Genomic DNA, 24,572 nt, shown 5'->3' on the forward strand with positions numbered 1-24,572 from the left:
AAGAACCCAGGTCAATTGAACCTCGCAACGGCGAGGGCATAACAGAAATTGACCAACGAAGAACAACTAACTGAGAGTGCAGCCTGACCAGAATAAATTCGGGTCCTGGAGGGTGGAGTTGGATTCAAACCCCAAACAGATTCTGCAGCACCGACTGCCCGAACCGACTGTCGCGTCGGGTATCCTGCTGGAGGCAGTAATGTGATGTGATGTGAATGTGTGGACAGATGACCACGTTGCAGCCTTGCAAATCTCTTCAATAGTGGCTGACTTCAAGTGGGCCACTGACGCTGCCATGGCTCTAACACTATGAGCTGTGACATGACCCTCAAGAGCCAGCCCAGCCTGGGCGTAAGTGAAGGAAATGCAATCTGCTAGCCAATTGGAGATAGTGCGTTTCCCGACAGCGATCCCTTTCCTATTGGGGTTGAAAGAAACAAACAATTGGGCGGACTGTCTGTAGGGCTGTGTCCGCTCCAGATAGAAGGCCAACGCTCGCTTGCAGTCCAATGTGTGCAACTGACGTTCAGCAGGGCGGGTTCGTGGTCTGGGAAAGAATGTTGGCAAGACAATTGACTGGTTAAGATGGAACTCCGACACCAACTTTGGCAGAAACTTAGGGTGAGTGCGGAGGACTACTCTGTTATGATGAAATTTGGTATACAGAGCATGAGCTACCAGGGCCTGCAGCTCACTGACTCTACGAGCTGAAGTAACTGCCACCAAGAAAATGACCTTCCAGGTCAAGTACATCAGATGGCATGAATTCAGTGGCTCAAAAGGAGGTTTCATCAGCTGGGTGAGGATGACGTTGAGATCCCATGACACTGCAGGAGGCTTGATAGGGGGCCTTGACAAAAGCAAGCCTCTCATGAATCGAACTACTAAAGGCTCTCCAGAGATGGCTTTACCCTCTACACGATGATAGTAAGCACTAATCGCACTAAGGTGGTTCCTTACTGAGTTGGTCTTGAGACCAGACTCTGATAAGTGCAGAAGGTATTCAAGCAGGTTCTGTGCAGGGCAAGAACGAGGTTCTAGGGCCTTGCTCTCACACCAGACGACAAACCTCCTCCACTTGAAAAAGTAACTCTTTTTAGTGGAATCCTTTCTAGAGGCAAGCAAGACCCGGGAGACACCCTCAGACAAACCCAACGAAGCAAAATCTACGCCCTCAACATCCAGGCCATGAGAGCCAGAGACTGAAGGTTGGGGTGCAGAAGCACTCCGTCGTTCTGCGAAATGAGAGTCGGAAAACACTCCAATCTCCACGGTTCTTCGGAGGACAACTCCAGAAGTAGAGGGAACCAGATCTGACGGGGCCAAAAAGGCGCTATCAGAATCATGGTGCAGTGGTCTTGCTTGAGCTTCAGTAAGGTCTTCCCCACCAAAGGTATGGGAGGATAAGCATACAGGAGGCCGGTCCCCCAATGGAGGAGAAAGGCATCAGACGCCAGTCTGCCATGTGCCTGTAGTTTGGAACAGAACAGAGGCAACTTGTGGTTGGTCTGAGAGGCGAAAAGGTCCACCAGAGTGCCCCACTCTCGGAAGATCTTGTGTACCACTCTGGAATGGATCGACCACTCGTGCGGTTGCATGACTCTGCTCAGTCTGTTGGCCAGACTGTTGTTTACGCCTGCCAGGTATGTGGCATGGAGAAGCATGCCGAACTGGCAGGCCCAACGCCACATCCCGACGGCTTCCTGACACAGGGGGCGAGATCCGGTGCCCCCCTGCTTGTTGAAGTAATACATTGCAACCTGATTGTCTGTCCGGATTTGGATAATTTGGTAGGACAGCCGATCTCTGAAGGCCTTCAGTGCGTTCCAGATCGCTCGGAGCTCCAGGAGGTTGATTTGAAGATCCTGTTCCTGGAGGGAACACAGTCCCTGGGTGTGAAGCCCATCGACATGAGCTCCCCACCCCAGGCGAGATGCATCCGTCGTCAGCACCTTCGTGGGCTGCGGAATTTGGAATGGATGTCCCAGGGTCAAATTGGTCCGAAGTGTCCACCAGTGCAGCGAATTGCGGCAACTGAGGGACAGGCGGATGACATCTTCTAGATTCCAGGTGGCTTGGCACCACTGGGAAGCTAGGGTCCATTGAGCAGATCTCATGTGAAGACGAGCCATGGGAGTCACATGAACTGTAGAGGCCATATGACCCAGGAGTCTCAACATCTGCCGAGCTGTGACCTGCTGAGATGCTCTGGTCTGGGAAGCAAGGGACAGGAGGTTGTGGGCCCTCGCTTCGGGCAGAAAGGCCTGAGCCGTCTATGAATTCAGCAGAGCTCCTATGAATTCCAGAGATTGGACTGGCTGGAGATGGGACTTTGGGTAATTTATCACAAACCCTAGCAGTTCCAAAAGGTGAATAGTGCACTGCATGGACTGGAGAGCCCCTGCCTCCGAGGTGTTCTTGACCAACCAATCGTCGAGATATGGGAACACATGCACTCCCAGCTTGCGTAGATACTTCGTGAACACCCGTGGGGCAGAGGCGAGCCCAAAGGGCAGCACACAATACTGAAAGTGCCGTGTCCCCAGGCAGTATCGGGATGTGAGTGTAAGCGTCCTTTAAATACAGGGAACATAGCCAATCGTCTTTCTGAATCATTGGTAGAAGGGTGCCCAGGGAAAGCATCCTGAACTTTTCTTTGACCAGGTATTTGTTCAGGCCTCTCAGGTCTAGGATGGGACGCATTCCCCATGTTTTCTTTTCCACAAGGAAGTACCTGGAATAGAATCCCTGCCCTTCCTGCCCGGGTGGTACGGGCTCGACCGCATTGGCGCTGAGAAGGGTGGTGAGTTCCTCTGCAAGTACCTGCTTGTGATGGGAGCTGAAGGATTGGGCTCCCGGCGGGCAATTTGGTGGAGTGGAGGCCAAATTTAGGGTGTATCCGCACCGCACTATTTGGAGAAACCACTGGTCGGAGGTTATCAGAGGCCACCTTTGGTGAAAAACTTTCAACCTCGCTCTGACCGGCAGGTCGTCCGGTACGGGCACTTTGATGGCGGCTATGTTCCCATGGATCCAGTCAAAAGCCCGTCCCCGGCTTTTGCTGTGGAGGCGCAGGGGGCTGCTTAGGCGCACGCTGTTGACAGAAACGAGCGCGCTGGGACTGTCCCTGTGTCTGAGGAGGCCTTCGGGCCAGCTGGGTGTACCTACGCTTTTGTAGGCGTAGGGCGCAGCCTGCCTGGCCTTGGAAAAACGTCCACCTGCTGAGGTGGATGCTGAAGAAGCCCAGTGGGAGAGCTTGTCGAGGGCGGTTTCCCGCTGGTGTAGTTGGTCCACCAACTGCTCGACCTTCTCGCCGAAAATATTATCCCCCCAGCAAGGGACATCCACCAGCCATTGCTAGGTGCGGTTGTCCAGGTCAGAGGCACGCAGCCATGAGAGTCTGCGCATCACTATACCTTGGGCCGCAGCTCGAGATGCCACATCACAAGTGTCATAGATACCCCTGGACAGGAACTTTCTGCACGCCTTCAGCTGCCTGACCACCTCCTGAAAAGGCCTGGACTGCTCCGGGGGGAGCTTGTCGACCAGGTCCGCCAGTTGCCTCACATTGTTCTGCATGTGAATGCTCATGTAGAGCTGGTATGACTGAATGCGGGTCACGAGCATGGAAGATTGGTAGGCCTTCCTCCCAAACGAGTCCAGAATGCGAGACTCCCACCCCGGGGGCGCCGAGGCGGTATCCCTCGAACTCCGTGCTCTCTTGAGAGCAGAGTCCAAGACCGCCGAGTCATGAGGCAATTGAGGCCGCATCAACTCTGGGCAATTGAGGCCGCATCAACTCTGGGTCAGAGTGGATCCTGTATTGGGACTCCGCTTTCTTGGGGATGGTGGGGTTAGATAATGGCTTCAGCCAGTTCCGAAGCAGTGTCTCTTTGAGGACATTGTGCAACGGCACCGTGGAAGACTCTCTAGGTGGTGATGGATAGTCAAGGACCTCGAGCATCTCAGCCCTCGGCTCATCCACAGAGACCATGGGAAAGGGAATGCAGATAGACATATCCATGACGAAGGAGGCAAAGGAGAGGCTCTCAGGGGGTGAGAGCTTCCTCTCCGGTGAAGGAGTGGGGTCGGAGGGAAGGCCCTCAGACTCCTCTGAGGAGAAATATCTGGGGTTCTCCTCCTCCCCTCACGAGGCCTCTTCCTCGGTGTCGGACATGAGCTCTTGCAGCTCAGACCTCAACCGGGCCCGTCTTGACTGCGAGGAACCAAGTCCCCGGTGACGGCGTCGAGCGGTGGACTCCCGCGCCGGCGGGGATGAAGCACCCTCCATCGACGTCGACGGGGACTCCACCTGCGTGGAGGTCGACACCGGTACCAAAAGCGGCGTCGCGGGCCACGGCATCGAGCTAGAGCACACCGGCGCCTCCATCAACGGCGCCGGGGGCGCAAGCATCCCCGGTGCCGGCAGAGCTTGGCGCATCAGCCCTTCCAGAATCCCCGGAAGGATGGCTTGGAGGCACTCGTCAAGGCCCGCTGTCGGGAAAGGCAGGGGGGCCGGGTGTGGGTGCCGGAAGCTGCTCGAGTCCAGGAAACGGTACCGAAGCACCCACGGACTGACGCAGCGACACCTCTTCAACCGAGGGGGAACGCTCCTCTCGGCACTGCCGCTTCCTCGGCGTTGAATCCTCTCTGGAGGCGCCGTAGCTGGTAGTCCCATGCGCCGTGGGTGACCGATGACGGTGCTTTTTGGTTCTCTTTCGGTGCCTGTCATCGGCACTTGGCGGCAGAGATGACGAGGAGGTAGAACCCCCCCCCCCCTCGAGGGATCGGGTCTGACAGGGTTCGGTCCCGATGGCCCTGGGTAGAGGGAGTGGCCGGGCCGATTGCCCGTGCGGCTGCTCACCCCCGCCGGCAGGCCGGCGGGCCAACGGTACCTGTACTCCTGGGGTCGGTGCCATCGTCAGTGCCAATTTCGTCGACATCGGTACCAAAGATCCGGCCGTCGACACCGATGCCGTCGACGGGCCGGCGCAAGTTCCAAAAAGACAGTCCCGAAGAACTTGCCTCGCCACCTGTGTCCGCTTCCGCAAGCCGAGACACAAGGTGCACGTCTTGGTATTATGCTCCGGCCCAAGGCACTGGAGGCACCAAGCGTGGGTATCGGTTTGCGAGATCTGCAGGCCGCACCAACCACACTTCTTGAATCCGCTGGGGACCTTCGAGGACATCGACGAAAAAATTGCATTGGCGAAGTCAAAGTCGTCGATGGTGGCGGTGAAAAGCACACCCGAAAAAAGAAAACCGCGCGGCCACAAGGCCGCAACGAGGCGCCCCCGCGGCTAAAGACAACGAGGGGACAAACTGCTTTAGCTTTTTTTTTTTTTTTAAACAGAAAAAAGGAAGAAGCGCAAACGCGTACAAAAAGAGAAAAAACTCGCGGCCGGTTTCCAGGGCTGACAGAGAGACAATAACACGTCTCTCTCCAGCGCGGAATCGAAAAAAACTGAGCGGGAACGGTCGCGCACGGGCGGGAAGATGGCTGCGCATGCGCGGTTGGCGTGCCCTGCGTGCGGGACCGCCCGCAAAGTTTTTGTTCCGGTTGGAGGGGGCTGCCGTGGACATCAACCCAGTCGTGAGAACAAGCAGCCTGCTTGTCATCAGAGAACTATCTTGACTAAGATAGAAAATTTAAGATCTGTAAGTGTATGATTTTTATCCTGCCAATGTTGAACTAATGGCGCTTCTAAATTTCCCCTCCTGATGTTACTTAGATGTTCTCCTATTCTGATTTTTAATTTTCTCTTACTTTGACAGGGGCACACTACAACATAGACTACCCCCCTCCGTGTTGCAATCACCTGAACATTTTAATTGGAATGTTTTATTCCTGTTGATTATAGATAGTGTCCCCTTCAATTACTTGACTACAATAACAACACTTCATACAAGGTTTAAATCCACATTGTGATGAATTTTGCATATTATTCATATATCTGGAAGCTGACATTAATTCTCCTAGGTTTTTATTCCTGCGATATGCAAAAGTTGGTTTATCCTTAAATACAGGATAAATTTGTAATATGTTCCAGTGACGAGTTATAGCTTGTCGTAATTGTATATTATGTTTTGAATATGGCAAAACACATACTAGGGCTTGCTTCTCTTGTGTTCGTTTTGGATTTTGCAACAACCACTCCCGGTTGGCATAACGTGCTCGTTTATACGTCTGTTTGATTACTTTTTTAGGATATTTTCTCTGCATAAATCGCTGTTTTATAATTTCAGCATGTGCTTGAAAATTATGTTGCTCAGAGCACAATCTTTTCACCCTAAGAAATTGTCCTGTAGGTATGCTTTCCCTTAATTTTTTTGGATGATAACTAGTGAAATGCAACACAGAATTTCTGTTTGTTTTCTGAACAACGATGTATGAAATTTATTATCTTGCAAATATATAGTTAAATCTAAGAAATGTATTGTTTGAGAATTGCTTTCCATATTAAACGAAATATTCTGATCACATTGATTAATATAATTAAGGAATTCAAACAGTTGAGATTCTGTACCTGTCCATATCAATAAAACATCGTAATGAAACGTTTCCAAGTCAAAATATGTTTAGCATATTGAGATGAATATATATGTAGCTCTTCATATCTGACCATATAAAGGCAGGCTACGGTAGGGGCTACCGTAGCCCCCATAGCCACACCTTTCACTTGTAAATACAATGTATCCTCATATTTAAATGTGTTATTGTCAATAATTAATTCTGACATATCCTTAATCAGCTGTTGGTGAGCTCCAGTCAGAGATGTTAATTCTATGTAATTAGATATAATATTTTTTGCCCCTTGTTGGGGTATGTTAGTATAGAGGGCATTAACATCTAACGATGCTAAAATTATAGAGGAGTTAGGAGGAATAGATACTTGTTCCAATATGTCTATCAAATGTGTTGAGTCCTGTATATAAGATTTAATTTGGGGGACAAACCCTTGTAAATGATAATTAACATACTGAGACAAGGGCTCAAATAGTGATCCAATACCAGAGACGATAGGGCGCCCTGGAAGATTTGTGGCAGATTTATGTATTTTCGGGGTGAAATATATAATAGGAATTTTAGCATGTTCTCTATATAAGTATTTAGCTTCTTTAGGTGTAATTGTCGCAACTGCTAAAGCTTGTGTTATCATAGTTGCTACTTGTTCTCGATACTCATTGAAAGGATCTCGTGTTAATTTTTTATAATATCTATGATCATCCATTTGCTTCCTAGCTTCCTGTTGATAGGTTACTTTATCCATAACCACTACTCCACCGCCTTTGTCTGCTCTACTAATAATCAATGTAGGATCATTCATTAATTGTGTTAAAGCTATACGTTGTTTTTTGGACATATTGTGTATTAATTTAATATTACGATCCTGTTCTATTTCCTCCAATTCCTTCAGCACCAACTGTTGAAATGTGAAAATAATGGAATCACACGGTCCTGGGGGGCACCATCTAGAAGGCTTTTTTTTTTTTTGTCCTATACAGGTTGTAAAAATCACACAGCAACGCTAAGACACAGCAGGTTTACAAAGGTCTTTTTCAAGACCAATCAACTTCGAGACTCATTGCAAATACCAAGGATCATTTAAGACTCCTGAGGCAGGCCTGTGGTCGAAACACGGTACTGTGTCGAGTCATTGAATAAAGTGATACCTTGTAGACTTGCATCCCGTTTTCCCTGGAGTCATTGGTCCACTCCCCACTTCCTTTTACACATCCATCATGGATTCCATTAACTTACCTGTTACGAGCTGGAGACTTCCCAGTATCCTCCTGCACAGGGGCAAGACGTGTGGAAAGCGAGGCAGCTGATGGCTCCTGATGAATCAGACTAAAAACAAATCAGAAACAATATAACTCTGTACATCAGCAGTGGAAAGACATCAGCAACTCATCACGTCACCAGACACACGCTTCTGCTTTGCTCTTTTTAAGAGGGACAAGTCAGATAGATGCTACAGCACAGAAATTCCTGCAGTGGAGAAGTACTGGTTAAGAGCACCAGGCTGGCAACCAGGGAAGCCCGGTTCAAATCTCACTGCTATGCCTGGGCAAATCACGCAGAAAACTTAGGGGTTCTTTTACTAAAGCCATGGTAAAAAGTGGCTATTTATTGCCTGAGGCCTTACCACCACCCACTGACCTAGCATTAAGAGCTCATGTGCTACATGCGCAGTAGTCATGCACATGCACCAATGTGGCCACGTTACCGATTGGCCACATTACCGATTCCCACTGGTAACGCCCACCATGGTAGAAAATAGAAAAAGATTTTCTACCGCCGGAAACAGCGCGCCAACTTCGACATTACAGCCAGGTGGGCACACTACCTGTGTCAATTGGGCGTGCACAGTAGCCTTACCTCAACTTTGTAAGAGGACCCCTTAGATAGTAAGCCCTCCAGGGACAGCAAAATACCTAGTGTACCTGAATGTAACTCACCTTGAACTACTACTGAAAAAGGTGTCAACCAATGCAAATTTATTAAAAAAAAAAAAAGAACCTACTTCATAAATTAGCTAACTCTTTATAATCTGCTTGTCCTCTTATGAACATTTAATGCATTACCAACTTGTATTTCCTCATACCGGAAATGGCGATCACCACTACGGAATAATGTAAGCCACATTGAGCCTGCAAATAGGTGAGAAAATGTGGGATACAAATGCAACAAATAAATAAATAAACAAATCGCAAAAACAAAATACAACAGCAGATAAATACCACATAGTATCACATAGGAGTGACCTAGTGGTTAGAGTGGTGGACTTTGGTCCTGGGGAACTGGGTTCGATTCCCACTGCAGGCACAGGCAGCTCCTTATGACTCTGGGCAAGTCACTTAACCCTCCATTGCCCCAGGTACAAATAAGTACCTGTATATAATATGTAAGCCGCATTGAGCCTGCCATGAGTGGGAAAGCGCGGGGTACAAATTTAAGAAAAATAAATAAATAAATCTATCCAGATGACAGGTCTGACATTTTCATACATGAATTTGATTACTCTCACCTTTCCAAACAAGTGCTCAAGGGAAGTTAAAATTCAAATTCATCAGACAGGGCTTACAACCTGAATTAGTGGCTGGGATAATGAAAGATAAAGTAATTTGGCCACAACGAGCATCAGTAGGAGAAGCAGAATCTGAAAACCTGACTTCCCTGGTTTAAGGTCCATGTACAAAAAAATTAACTACACCTGTTCAAATATATTTCACACTACACTTAACTAAGCAGATCTTTTTAGAAAGCTTGCACAGCATAAGAGTAAATAATCTGGTTGACATTCAAAATTATTTAACCAGCCAGAAATGGCTGCAGACAGATGAAATTGCCTGTTCAGGGCTATCTGCTAATTTTCAGCAGCACTTAACTAGTTATCACTGCTGAAAATTAGTGGTTAGCGCCTAAGTGAAAACTGGCTATTTTGAGGGTGTTCTGGTGGTGGAGTCAGCAATTTGCCAGTTAAGTGCCACTATTAAGCACTTAACCAGCCATTGTAACTGTATAAATGGGACCACAAAAAACAAAGTCCTATCTTTATGCAGTAACCCACAGCCGCTTAAGTTCTGAATATAGACTTAGCCAGCTATGTGTTAGCTTACTCCGTATAAACAGAATATTCAATGCCAAAGTCCAGATATGCCTGGCACTGAATATCTAGGAATAAAACTGGCAGCAGTCAGCAAAATACTCATGGCCGGCGGCTGAATATTGACCCCCAATGATTTTAGAAAGCAGTTATTTACATACGTTCACAGCATACGCCATTTTAAAGGGAGAGCGTCATGAATGTACTAGCAAAATATGCATGTATTTCCAATTTAATAATGGAAATAATGGCATGCTTAAAAAAAATCTAGATGCCAGCACTTATATTTACTCGGAGGAAGGGGTAAGCATTTGAACTTGGGATTTACATCAATGACTGAGGAGGCAATTTTTGAAAATACTTCAAAAAAAAAAAAAAAAAAAAAAAAAAGTCTTGCACATGGCTCCTTAGTTGGCTCTTCCTGAACATCTAGATTTTTTAAAAATTGGCACTTACACATTTAAGCACTGATACCCAAACAATTCAAAACCTCCAAGAGATGCCTTTTTTTTTTTTTTTTTTTTTTTACTTTTTTTAATAAAATGACTGTTCCTGTGAGATGTGCAACAATCTTCACTTTTAATGCCTATGTCCTTAAATACATTTAAAGAAAGGCTTTGTGTTCAACAGCTTTTTGTCCGGACCTGAACATCCTGATTTCTACCTAGAAGCCCTATGCAAACATCAGGCTCTAAAATTTCACAAAATCAATACAGAAAAACTCTGGCTCTAAAATTTCACAAAATAAATACAGCAAATTACAAATTTTAAATGGCAGGGTAACAATACCCCAAGCACCCAGGACTTCAGGGATTATGAAAGGTCTCAAGCTCTCCTGATGCAGAAATGCTCAATGCACCACACTAAAGAGCAAAGAAACAAGCAGAAGCATTTCACGATCAGTGGCTTTTTTATCCTTCAAAATACACTGAAGGATCTAGTGAACAATATTAAAAAAAAAAAAAAAAAAGTTTCAAATCAATGAGGTACATCACAATATCTTATGTGCTCATAGTGTCCTACTCTACATAACCAATGCAAAGAAGTCAGGTCTGAAGCTTTGGATCAGTACAAAGATCTTTGTGATTAAACTATCAATTTCAACAACACTGAGATGTTCCGTGTTAGCATGTCAGGATGGAAGACTCCAGGCTAAGACAGTGCATGCAAATCTCTCACATGAATATCCATTGTGGATATTGTGGACTGGCTGGGGTGTCTCCAGGATCAGGTTTGAGAACCAGTGTGCCAAGCAATTTCAAGCTGGCAATAAGGAAGTGTGCATACCTGGGTATCACCATCGTATCTATAAGGGATTGCTGGTGCATAAATACAGGTCTGACTTTTCAGATTAAAACAACATGGAATACAATAGCCTATATTTGTTTGGAAACAACATTAAGGTGGGGAAATCCATGTAACAGCCTTTAGTTGTTATATTCATACAGGACTTGCTTCAACTAAAGCCTCCCATCAAGCCTCCTGCTCTGTCTTGAAATCTCAACACAAAAAAAATGAACATACCTAAGCTATTTTACTTTTTCCAGCATATACCTTGCCAAACTTCTACTAAAATATTCTCAGAAAATAAGCAGGCATCTTTCTAGTTTTATAAGGAAGTATGATTTATTTGTTGCATTTGTATCCCACATTTTCCCACCTATTTGCAGGCTCAATGTGGCTTACATAGTACCGTGATGGCGATTGCCAATTCCAGTAAGAGAAATACAGTAACATAGTAACATATATAGTAGATGACGGCAGAAAAAGACCTGCATGGTCCATCCAGTCTGCCCAAGACAAACTCATATGTGTATACCTTACCTTGAATTTGTACCTGTCCTTTTCAGGGCACAGACCGTATAAGTCTGCCCAGCAGTATTTCCCGCCTCCCAACCACTAGTCCCGCCTCCCATCACCGGCTCTGGTACAGACCGTATAAGTCTGCCCTCCACTATCCTAGCCTCCCAACCACCAACCCCTCTTCCCCCCACCTGCTCCGCCACCCAATTTCAGCTAAGCTTCTGAGGATCCATTCCTTATGCACAGGATTCCTTTATGCATATCCCACGCATGTTTGAACTCCGTTACCGTTTTCATCTCCACCACCTCCCGCGGGAGGGCATTCCAAGCGTCCACCACCCTTTCTGTGAAAAAATACTTCCTGACATCTTTCCTGAGTCTGCCCCCCTTCAAATCTCATTTCATGTCCTCTCGTTCTACCGCCTTCCCATCTCCGGAAAAGATTCGTTTGCGGATTAATACCTTTCAAATATTTGAACGTCTGTATCATATCACCCCTGTTCCTCCTTTCCTCCAGGGTATACATGTTCAGGTCAGCAAGTCTCTCTTCATACGTCTTGGAACGCAAATCCCATACCATCCTCGTAGCTTTTCTTTGCACCGCTTCCATTTTTTTTTTACATCCTTCGCAAGATACGGCCTCCAAAACTGAACACAATACTCCAGGTGGGGCCTCACCAACGTCTTATACAGGGGTATTAAAACCTCCTTTCTTCTGCTGGTCACTCCTCTCTCTATACAGCCTAGCAATCTTCTAGCTACGGCCACCGCCTTGTCACACTGTTTCGTCGCCTTCAGGTCCTCAGATACTATCACCCCAAGATCCCTCTCCCCGTCCGTGCCTATCAGACTCTCTCCGCCTAATACATATGTCTCCCTTGGATTTCTACTCCCTAAGTGCATCACTTTGCATTTCTTCGCATTGAATTTTAATTGCCAAACGTTAGACCATTCTTCTAGCTTCTTCAGATCTTTTTTTCATGTTTTCCACTCCCTCCGGGGTGTCCACTCTGTTGGAAATCTTGGTGTCATCCGCAAAAAGGCAAACTTTACCTTGTAACCCTTCGGCAATGTCACTCACAAATATATTGAACAGAATCGGCCCCAGCACCGATCCTTGAGGCACTCCACTACTCACCTTTCCCTCCTCCGAGCGAACTCCATTCACCACCACCCTCTGGCGTCTGCCCGTCAACCAGTTCCTAATCCAGTTTACCACTTCGGGTCCTATCTTCAACCCGTCTAGTTTATTTAAGAGCCTCCTGTGGGGAACCGTGTCAAAAGCCTTGCTGAAATCTAAGTAGATTACGTCCATAGCACGTCCTTGATTTAATTCTCCTGTCACCCAGTCAAAGAATTCAATGAGATTCGTTTGGCACGATTTCCCTTTGGTGAAACCATGTTGTCTCGGATCTTGCAACTTATTGGCTTCCAGGAAATTCACTATCCTTTCCTTCAGCATGGCTTCCATTACTTTTCCAATAACCGAAGTGAGGCTTACCGGCCTGTAGTTTCCAGCTTCTTCCCTATCACCACTTTTGTGAAGAGGGATCACCTCCGCCGTTCTCCAATCCCTCGGAACCTCTCCCGTCTCCAAGGATTTATTAAACAAGTCTTTAAGAGGACCCGCCAGAACCTCTCTGAGCTCCCTCATTATTCTGGGGTGGATCCCGTCCGGTCCCATGGCTTTGTCCACCTTTAGCTTTCCAAGTTGTTGATACACACTCTCTTCCGTGAACAGTGCTCTATCCACCTCATTCTCAGGTGTACTTTTGCCAGTCCCTCTCGGTCCTTCCCCAGGATTTTCTTCAGTGAAAACAGAACAAAAGTATCTATTTAGCAAATTGGCTTTTTCTTCATCATTTTCTACATAGCGTTTCGTTGTATCTTTTAGTCTCACAATTCCCTTTATAGTCTTTCTCCTTTCACTAATATACCTGAAGAAGTTTTTGTCTCCCCTCCTTACATTTCTAGCCATTTGTTCTTCAGTTTGCGCCTTCGCCAGACGTACCTCTCTCTTGGCTTCTTTCAGTTTCATCCGGTATTCCTCCCCGTGTTCCTCCTCTTGAGATTTTCTATATTTCTGGAACGCTAACTCTTTAATCTTTATGTTCTCAGCCACTTGCTTTGAGAACCATATCGGTTTCCTTTTTCTCTTGCTTTTATTTACTTTCCTTACATAAAGGTCTGTGGCCCTGTTTATTACTTCTTTCAGCCTGGACCACTGTCCTTCCACTTCTCGTATGTCCTCCCAGCCCATCAGCTCCTTCCTCAGGTATTCTCCCATTTTGTTAAAGTCAGCTCGCTTGAAATCCAGGACTTTGAGTTTAGAGTGGCCGCCATCCACATGAGCCGTTATGTCAAAACAAACCGTTTAATGGTCACTGCTTCCCAGGTGTGCAGCCACTCGGACATTTGACACACTATCCCCATTCGTGAGCACCAGATCCAACGTGGCTCCCTCCCTCGTGGGTTCCGTCACCATTTGTCTGAGCAGAGCACTTTGGAAAGCATCCACAATCTCTCTACTTCTTTCCGATTTCGCAGATGGAACCTTCCAATCTACATCCGGCAGATTAAAATCTCCCAACAACAGCACCTCTCTTTTCTTCCCCAACTTTTGAATATCAGCGATCAGATCTTTATCTAGTCCCGCCAATTGTGTCGTGGGTCTATAGACAACACCCACGTGGACCAAGGTTCTATCCTCTCTTTTTAAGGTGATCCATATCGCTTCTTCCTTTCCCCAGTTCCCTGTCATTTCAGTCGCTGCGATACCATTTCTCACATACAGAGCTACTCCTCCACCTTTACGTCCCTCTCTATCCTTCCTAAAAAGATTATAGCCTGGTATGTTTACATCCCATTCATGGGAACCATTGAGCCATGTCTCTGTGACTGCAACTATGTCCAAGTCAGCCTCCAAAATCAGGGCTTGAAGGTCATAAATTTTATTGCTTAGACTGCGAGCATTTGTGGTCATTGCTTTCCATCTACATTTCCTAGTATGTGTTTTGGTTTTAGTGATTTGTGAGGGTGTTTTCTCTTTGGGTACCTTCTCATCTTTTTGTTCCCCCTTCCTTGCTTTTTCTTCCGCTTCAGTTTTATTTTCAGGAACATCACAGTGCTGTAGTGGAGCAAAAGAATTTTGTAGTGGCAACACTTGTGCGGGCGGATGCTTCTGTGTCACATGACGAAGTCTGCCTGAGCCTACTGTGAACCATCTGTTCTTATGTGGTTTTATTCTTTGAGGCAATGGTGAGAAGTTATGATTCTGCACAGTCCTATAAGTTGCTTTAATTGCATCTCATTCTTGCATTACTTTACAGAGCTCTTGTTTTAAAGTAGATAGCTGAAGACAGATAGGACAAGCTTTAAGTCTCCAGATGATTGGCCTTGAAACTAAAGCACCACAATTATTGCAGAGTGTATCCTGATTGGTTGAAATGGGTATGAACAGGTGTACTATGTTGGAGTAACAGCCTGCAAGACTGCCTGTGTACGATTGAATAAAGTTAATGAGGTTTGGTTTGTCTATAAATGAGTGGAAAACCCTGGGGTGGGTGGGATTATAAGTCCCAAAGTGTCAGCTAAGTGCTCTTATCAAGGGAATACTCTAGCTGAATGGACCCAAATGGTACAGTCTGAGCAAAGATTTTTCAATTGATTTAACTTTTAAAACTGCCCTAGATATTACTAACTTTCCTTTTAAATAAATCTAAATATTCCCAATAATTAAAGCAGTTTCAGTAATGTAAAATGCCTCTCCTCTCTATCAGAGTTTGGCAGGAACAGAAAGAAAGAAAGAGAGGTTTCACAGTGCTAATTAAATTTATTAAGCAATAAGCATTAAAATTAAAGAGATTATCAGGTATCTCACCTAAAGCCAGATAGTTGAGAAGTTTGGGATTTAGAGGTCAGAATTAAACCTTTCCTTTGCAGGAGTTTGGTTCAGTTCCAGCACCTCGAGTGGTCAAGTGTTAATGATCATAGATGACAGAGTATATAAGTATACAAGAACAGAGAGTTAAGCTTTGTCCAATTCTGGTAGTAGTTTCGATTGTGTTGGAGGGTTCAGGTGTTTAGGTTAGTTCATTCTGGTATGCCTTTGTGAAGAGGTTGGTTTTTAGCGATTTCCAGAAGTTTGTTAGGTCGTGCATTGTTTTCATGACGTTTGGAAGTGCATTCCATATTTGCGTGCTTATGCATATGTTGTTTTATATTTTAGTCCTTTGCAGCTGGGGTAGTGGAGATTTAGATATGTGTGTGCTGACCTTTTTGTGTTTCTGGTTGGTAGGTCTATAAGGTCTGCCATATAGACTGGGGCCTCGCCGTGAATGATTTTATGAACCAGGGTGCAGATTTCGAACGCAATTCGTTCTTTGATTGGAAGCCAATGTAGTTTTTCTTGTAAGGGCTTGGCACTTTCATATTTCGTTTTGCCAAATATGAGTCTGGCTGCGGTGTTTTTGGGCAGTGCATCCAGCATAAATTGCATTGCAGTACTCTAGGTGACTCAGAACCATTGATTGTACCAGGCTGCGGAATATTTCCCTCGGGAAGAAAGGTTTTACTCGTTTGAGTTTCCACATTGAGTGAAATATTTTCTTTGATGTATTTTTCGCTTGGCTCTCTAGCGTGAGATTTTGGTCAATTGTCACTCCAAGAATTTTCAGGCTGTCTGAAATAGGAAGGGTGTAATCTGGGGTGTTTATATGTGTGGGTTTTTTCGTGTTGTGTGGAGATGAGAGGACGAGGCAGTATGTTTTTTCTGCGTTGAGTTTTAATTGAAGTGTATCATCCGCCCATGAGTTCATGATTTGGAGGTTAAGTTTGATTTTGTTTGTGATTTCTGCTAGGTCATGTTTGTGTTTCAACGATTTTTATTGATGACATTCCTAAACAAAAATTCTCATCCACATTTTGAATATACAATAACACAAACATGTGTAGGTGAACAATCAAAACAGTATGCTGCATACAATAACATTGCAACAACGAACTATCCCACTTAGAGTCACATAAGTTGTCTATCACCTTGTCTTCTCTGTGGGTGCATTTTCAACCTGTCATCAATTTTTATATATAAATCGCTCTTTCCCCCTCCCTCCCCTCCCCTCCCCTTACCCTTCCCTCCTCTCACAACTAGTGTGAGAATGATCTATTAAAATTCTTGTTTATTCTTAAAAAATACCAATTCTATCTACCTTCCTAAGCCCTTCCCCACTCCTTGCCCTATCCTGCCCTTCCCTCCCCTCCCCCCTCCTACCTGTTGCATGTTTCCTACTTTAATTTGTTCGATCTCTTCCAGTCTCCAAGGGTAGTCTATTATGCAAATGACTGCGTGCTCGGGGTGATGTGATATATTTAGATATTTCCCCCAGATACTCAAGAAACGCATTTGTCTTTTAGGGGTTAACCTCGCTCCTCTCGCTTCCCATAACATTAACTGATGGAGCTTATTCCTCCAATACCAGTAAGAGGGAGGTATATCCATTATCCAGTGATTAAGAACGCACTTTTTCCTCACTATGCATGTCTTGCTCAAGAATATTCTTTCTCTCTGTGTACCTATACCCCAATGCCCAGGTATACCCAACAACATTCTCTCAAAAGTTAGGACAACCCGAGATCCCAGCGCTTCTCCCACAAATTTGCCTAGCCTCCCCCAAAAGGTTTTGATGAATCTGCATTGCCAAATGCAGTGTGCTATAGTTGCCTTTCCCTGCTTACATTTTAAACAGTTATCAGATTGTGTGACTTTTGCATGGAACGCCCTTCCCGGAGAAAAATAGGCTCTATGTAACATTCTATAATGACACTCCTGTAACTCCGTGTTCTGAACTATTCTCGGTGTTCCTGCCACTGATTGGTGTATGTGACACTCGGAGATCTGGTGCGTGCTTCTGCACTCCATCTTTCTGCTACCTCAGTTACCTGCCTCTCCCGCTGACCCTTCACTAACTCCCTACAGAACCAAGACACCGAGACTTGGCCCAGTGCATTCCCTTCCAGAAAGGCTCGAATCTTCCTTCCAAACCCAGGGGCTAAACTCTCTTTTGGGTGGCTATGCACATAGTGATTTAGTTGGTGGTAAGCTAGTATCTGAGCTGGCCCCCCTGAACATCGTTGCTGGAATTCAGCAATGGGGAGCACAGTACCATCTTCTTGGATGAAACTTTCTAGCAGTTCTACTCCTTGTTCCCGTAATTTACGAAATACTGCATTATCTCTACCTGGCGTGAAATCCCCATTACCATCTAATGGCAATAATATGCTGCAGGTTGGGTCCTGATCCCACTTAGCTAATAATTCCCTCCACATGTACCATAGCGGCTCCAACACTATGCAATCTCTAATTCTTTCCGGTATTTGTCTTTTTCTCTTAGTATGCAATAGATAATTAACATGCCATTGAGAGAAATACACGCGTTCCAACTCCACATCTGTATATGTAGTTGTGCCTAAAATCCAATCTCGCAAGTGTCTTAAGAGGCAGGCCTAATTATATTCACACAACCCCAGTCCCCCCCTTCTCCAATTCCCAAGTAGATATTGCCATTTCATTTTAGGTTTCTTCCCTGCCCAACAGAACGTAACCACCATTCTCCTCAACGCCACTATTTCTCATTTGGCCAACCTCAGTGGTAGTGTTTGTAATACATATAGCCACCGGGGGAAAACTATCATGCGAAATAACTGTATACAGCCCATGAGAGACACTGGCAACACCTCCCACCTTGCCAGCTGTTCCCCCATGTCCCTTAATAGTTGGGTGACATTTATGTCCTGAATCCGCCTAATGTCCATGGGGAGCTGTATTCCCAGATATTTAAAAGCTCCTTGCGCCCACTTTAATGGGAACCTATCCCCCCACCTCTGCTTAAGTTTTTCTGTGCTAGCCAAAGCCTCAGATTTCAAAAGGTTTAACCGAAACCCAGAAAAGTCCCCATATTCCTCTAAGCTTTCCATAAGGTGTGAAAATGATCGCTCAGGGTCTGTAAGAAGAACTAACAAGTCATCTGCGAACGCAGCTGTCTTAAAGGTGAAGTCTCCAACCCTAACCCCTCTAATGTCTGTGTTCTTATGGATTTCCCGTAGGAGAGGATCTAGCGCCAAGATAAAAAGGAGTGGCGATAGTGGGCAGCCTTGCCTCGTGCCCCTCCATATCGGGAACCAAGCAGACGAGCCCATTTGCATATATCTGAGCCATAGGGCTCGCATATAAGGCCCAAACAGCCCGTGCGAAAAATCCCGTGATGCCATAGGCCGTCAATGCTCCAAATAAATAGGTCCAGTCTACTCGGTCAAACGCCTTTTCCGCGTCGAAACTTATTAACAAGGCCGGGATCTGTTCAAGCCTTACCTTCTCTAAGGCCACCCATATCCAGCGCATATTCTTAGCGATCACTCTCCCACGTACAAATTCCACTTGGGAATCCATAATCAACTCCAGTAAAAACCTCACCAGCCTGTTTGCCAAGATCTTAGCTACATATTTTAACTCGACATTCAGCAAGGAAATAGGCCTATATGAGTCTGGCTTATTAGCTGGTTTGCCCGGTTTCGGCAGTACACTGATTTCGGCTCTATTAAGATGCCTCGCCATCTGTCCCTGTTGTATGGCTACATTAAAGACCTTGGCCAGCAATGGGCTTATCTCTGTATTTAAGATTTTATAAAATTCATTCCTAAGACCGTCCAGCCCTGGTGCCTTACCTAACTTACTCCATTTTATTACCAGCTCCACCTCCTCTTCTGCTATTGGCGCATTTAGTACTTCCACCTCCTCCACCGAGACCTGTGGTAAGTCCATACTATGTAAGTAGGCCTCACTAGGTCGCACCAGGTCTTCCTGTTGCATATACAAATTTCCAAAGAACTCTTGCAATATATCAACTATACCTTCATCCTTATTTACTCTACCACCCGTGCTATTCTCCATGGTAAGTATTTTCTTAGCACTAAGACTCTTGTGTGCTATCCTAGCCAAGAACCTCCCACTCTTATTGGCAAATCTATAAAGTTGATATTTATAATATATGGCCGATTTCTGAGTCCTTTCCTGTAATGTTTCATTTAAAGTCTGTTGGGTTTCTAACAACTGTCTGCGGATGCCTAGATCATGTTTTTGCCCATATTTCTTCCGCAATGCTACCACTTGCCTTTCTAATCTGATCACCTCCCCATCTCTAGCCCTCTTTTTCTTTGCCAGATAGGATATGACATCCCCCCTGAGGACCGCCTTCGCCGTCTCCCAGAAGAGGACTGGGTCTGCCCTATGCTGGTCATTATTCGTACTATACTCTTTCCACTTCTGCAGCAGGAAAGGCAGGAACTGGGCATCCCGATACAAATGAGCTGGAAATCTCCAAGCTCCAAATTGTGGTCTCCCCGCACCTATCCACAGTTGCAGCCTCACCCAAACATGATCTGAGATCATTATAGGGCCAATTTGAGCCTCCTCCACCTTTGTCATTACGTCATGAGATCAGTATATAATCGATTCTAGAAATTGTTTGATGGGCTCTGGATAGGTGGGTGAAATCCTTGTCTACTGGGTGCAGCGTCCTCCACACATCCACCAGCTCCAAAGCGCCACATATCTTAGATATACCTCTTTCCTTTCTTGCCAATTCCTTCCCCGTGGGTTTAGATCTATCCCACTCTGGATCCATTACATCATTCATGTCTCCCCCTATCACCACCGGTAAATCTCCTAGTACATGCATTTTCCTAATGATTTGTGGAAAAAATTGCCTATCATAAGTATTTGGAGCATAAATATTACAAAGCAATAGCAGTTGGTGTTCCACTATCACAGATGACAGGACATACCTACCCCCCACATCTGCCACCACCTTTTTAACCTCCACATTAATAGTTTTTCTTATTAAGATCGCTACGCCTCCCTTTTTTCCTACCGCTGGGGCATCATATATTTCTCCCACCCACCATGTTTTCAGTTTAGCATGTTCCTCTCGAGTCAGATACGTCTCCTGCAAAAATGCTATTGACACTTTTTTGTCATTCAATATTTTCAATACCTTTTGTCGCTTAACCGGTGAGTGTATACCCCCCACATTCCATGTCACTATTTGTAATGTTGTCATGTCACTCCTCTCTCAGCCCTATGATATTCCACCAGCTGTTATCATGTACTCCATTTTGACAAAGAGAGTGTCCCAACTCCACCCCCTTGGCCCATTTTACCACTAGTGTCCGCATTCATTGGACTACCCACGATTGTGTGTGCCCTACCCATTTTATATGATAACATGCATCCAGGACTTCACCCTCCCTCCCTGCTTTTTCATACCCCCCTCATTCCCCCCCTCTTGCCATCCCTTCATGCCACTAGGCATAACTTACTGTTTTCCCAAGGCTCGGGCGCCTCTGTAACTTTGTCTATTTTGTTACCCATCTGTCTTTTTCATGCGTCTCTCTTCTCACCAATCTTCTGAGAGCTAGGTGCAGTCCTCTATATAGTTCCAAACATTCAGTATTCTCATTATATATACCCAGCTCTCTCCACTCTGATGCTTTTCCTTGGCATTCTACTCTGCCGAGTGTCCTGGTCTCCTCCAACGACCGGGCCCGCTCAAAACTCTCAATAACCAAACAGCAGCAGTTGATCTCAGTTCTCGAAGTACTGACTCCTTAGCCGTTTATTCTCCGTCCACTCCAATCTCTCTGTCAGGCGAACTCTGCTACAGATTATAACTTTTAACTTTTATAACGTAATTCCTGCAGTTCAAACATGACTGTGATTTACAGTGCTCAATACAAGTCGTTTCCCTTCCGCAGATCTACTGCCCAGCCTCAGCTTTCACGTCCCGTAGCCAGCAGTCGATCTACATATGCGGTTGCTTCTTCCACTTTCTCAAAATAGACTGCTTGCCCATTTTCCATCAGTTTTAACTTGGCCGGGTAAAGCAGGCTGAATTTATACTTGTGCCCAAAGAGTTTAGTGCACAACGGTGCAAATCCTTTTCGAGCTGTGGACACTGCAGTAGAATAATTCTGGAAGCATAGGATTTTCTTTCCTTTGTACTCGAGCTGCTTGCCTGCACGTAGTTCTTGTAATATCATCATTTTGTGGGCATAGTTCAAAATCTTAAAAATCACCACTCTGGATCTTCCCGTGTCCTACCTTCTCTGTCCGAGTCTGTGCGCTCTTTCCACCTGCAAGGCCGTCGTCAACTCCGCATTATCCAGCGCCTCTGGTAGCCATTTTTCCAGGAACGCACATAAATTCCGTTCTGGCAAGATTTCAGGCAGCCCCACGAAGCGCAAGTTATTCCTTCTCGATCGATTTTCGAGATCAAGTTTTGGCTCCACCTCTGCTAGGCATTTCTGCAGTCTAGGTTGTTGTTCTGAAACCTTTTGAATACCCTTCCTCTGCCTGCCCGATTCTCTGCTGCACCGCTTGAAGTTCATTAAAGAGCTGCATATGTTTCTCAGTCAGTCCTTCTAGTTTATCCAATATGAGCTGTAGCTTAGCTCCCACCGTTTGTTCTACCGCCGCCTTCACCTCTTCGGTAATCCCTGCAGCCCAATTGAGCTAGGGGACGGTGATGTCGGCGCTGCCCTGTCCGCCATTTTGTTTTCTGTGGCGCAGGTCTTATCTCTGGGGTCTTTACGGCCCGATTTCGCTGCCATCCGCTTCTTCCCAATCACCGCAAGTCGCCAGGTATACACTCCAGTCCTTCTTTTGATTTTATTTCGGATTTGGGCGAGTGGTCGGTTCTACTAGTGCTGATTTATAAATACGCCTCGGAGCAGTGCTGTCTTGCATCTTCACCGCTCCATGCCTCCACTGGAAGTCTGCTAGGTCATGTTTAAACGGGATGTATATCATGACATCATCTGCATACATGTAGGGGTTGAGGCCTTGGTTGGATAGGGATTTGGCTAGTGGGGTCATCATTAGGTTGAAAAAGGTCGGTGATAGCGGTGATCCTTGGAGTACTCCACATTCTGGTTTCAATGGTAGTGATGTGTTCGAGTTTGCTATCACTTGGTATGTTCTTGTGGTTAGGAAGCCATTGATCCAACTGAGTATGCTTCCACTGATCCCGAAGTATTCTAGTATGTTTAGTAGTATTTTATGGTTAACCATGTCGAAAGCAATCAACATGTCAAATTGAAGGAGAAGTACACTCTTGCCAGTTGCAATTTCTTGTTTGAATTTGGTTAGGAGAGTGTTAGTACTGTTTCGGTGCTGTGGTTTGAGCGGAATCCTGATTGTGATTCGTGTAATATTGAGAATTTGTTCAGATGATGATGGATAAAGAGACAAGCTCTTTTTAACCCCAAGGATGGTGAAAAAATGGGATAGTCCAAGAAAGCAAAAGGGCAGACGGTCTGCAAACTCCAAGATGGAAAATCAACAAAGCAGATCGTTATGAAAAAATGTAATTTATTGATATTAAAAATTATATACAGTACAGCCCGACACAGGCCATGTTTCGCCCAGCAGGGCTGCTTCAGGGGCTACACAATGATCCTCTACTGTCAAAATATGGTTGATTTGATGAAACCAAATGTACTGAAGACCGCAGTCGTGAATCTTCTAGTATATGTATTGAAAAAAACAGCTCAACCGAATAAACCAGAAAAAATGTATTGACATAAGATGTCGGACACTCTCTTGATTCTGGTAATGCTGAAGAAAAAAAAAACGAGGGCGGGCCACGGAGAAAAGGAGGGAAGTCCGAAGGGAAGCGATCAGCTGTTGCATGCTGCAGCGCCTTCACACAGAGGTGAGAGGCGCTGTGAGGTCCCGGTCCGGTGGCAGACGGAGGGGGCGGGGCCACAGGGGTGCGGAGGATGGCAGGGAGGCCGGGGCTGCGGGAAGCTGTCATTTCAATGCAGGGGGGAGGGGAAGCTGAGCTAAATGCGCTGTGAGAGACTTCCAGGTCTCTCAGCCGAGTGAAGCACATCCATAAAGGATGTCCCTGACGAGCACTTTTTTTCCCGATTTTTTTTTTTGTAACACTTATAGACGTTTTTCAATCCCTCGTAGCCCCAACGACAGGTACAGATCTCTGGTTAGATTTTCCAGCTTTAGAGCAATCGGAAAAGGTTAGTGCATCTCATTACAATAGGGTTTCTACACAATTTGCTCATCTGCATTCAGTTTTCATTAGCTGCTACCGTTGTCGGAAAATGGCTCGGAGAAGTCTTTAGTGCATGCGAGGGTTTACTACTTGCTCGTTAATAGCTCGTTAAGTTTAGTGCATCTGGCCCAGAGTTCGGAGAACAGTAGGAGAGGCATGACGACAGCAACGAAGGCGAGATGTACTCAGACAGAATGGAGATGGCTGAATGGAAGGAAGGAAATGTTGAAGGTTGAGAGCTGAGAAGAAGGGAGAAGACAAAAGAGATGGTGAAAGCAGAAGGTGGGCAGTGTGTTCCAGCAGTATACAGTGGTTTCAGATGGAGAAACAGATTAGGAAGGGAAAGTACCAAGAAGAGAAAGTATACAGGAATCATAAGAAGTAACTGCCAGTGAGAGTGCTGTTTCAATATCACATGTTCAGCAGCAAGGTTCACGCAAGTTCTACAGGACTCCATAGGCCTGTCCCTTGCAATTCAACCCACAAAACTGAAGCACAATCCTCCATGGGCAGCATTGTATTTGAAGGATTCCCACACAGCTTAGAGCCCTAAGCACTATTCTATAAGGGTGTGCTAACTGCTATAGTATATAATTGCAAGAGGGTATACATGTCAGTGGCCACAGCACAACCACTAAACAAACATAAAAATAAAATTACAGAATTTTTAATGTAAGAAATAAACATTTGACTGATGAAAAATATGTGTATGACAAAACAGGTAAAAAAAAAACTTTTAAGTATAATTATCACATAAAATATGTAAGACTAAAATAGACATCTAAAAATGTATAGTATGTATGTTTTGTATATATCTGTATCTATAAAATACACACATACCCTTGTACCATGTGAATGAAAACTAACCTCAAGGAGCATGAGAGGCACAGGGTTAATTTCTGAAATATGACTATATTAATATAAGTTCTGTATGGAAGTACATGGGGTTTCTAGGGTGCAGCTATTTGAGATTTATTAACCGCCTTTATGAAGAGATTAACACAAGGCAGTGTACAGCAGGTACAGTTTAACATAA

General features: G+C 45.4%; 1 protein-coding gene across 1 annotated transcript in view; it reads right to left on the minus strand.

Annotated features, from left to right (window-relative positions):
• Positions 1 to 24,572, minus strand: part of PIKFYVE (phosphoinositide kinase, FYVE-type zinc finger containing) — a 750,252-nt gene that overhangs the window by 592,740 nt on the left and 132,940 nt on the right. The window contains 1 exon segment of the mRNA XM_030210724.1: positions 7,763 to 7,852. Coding sequence (XP_030066584.1) covers positions 7,763 to 7,852 — 90 coding nt within the window.

This window comes from Microcaecilia unicolor, chromosome 7 (assembly GCF_901765095.1).
Source record: "Microcaecilia unicolor chromosome 7, aMicUni1.1, whole genome shotgun sequence".
NCBI lineage: Eukaryota > Metazoa > Chordata > Amphibia > Gymnophiona > Siphonopidae > Microcaecilia > Microcaecilia unicolor.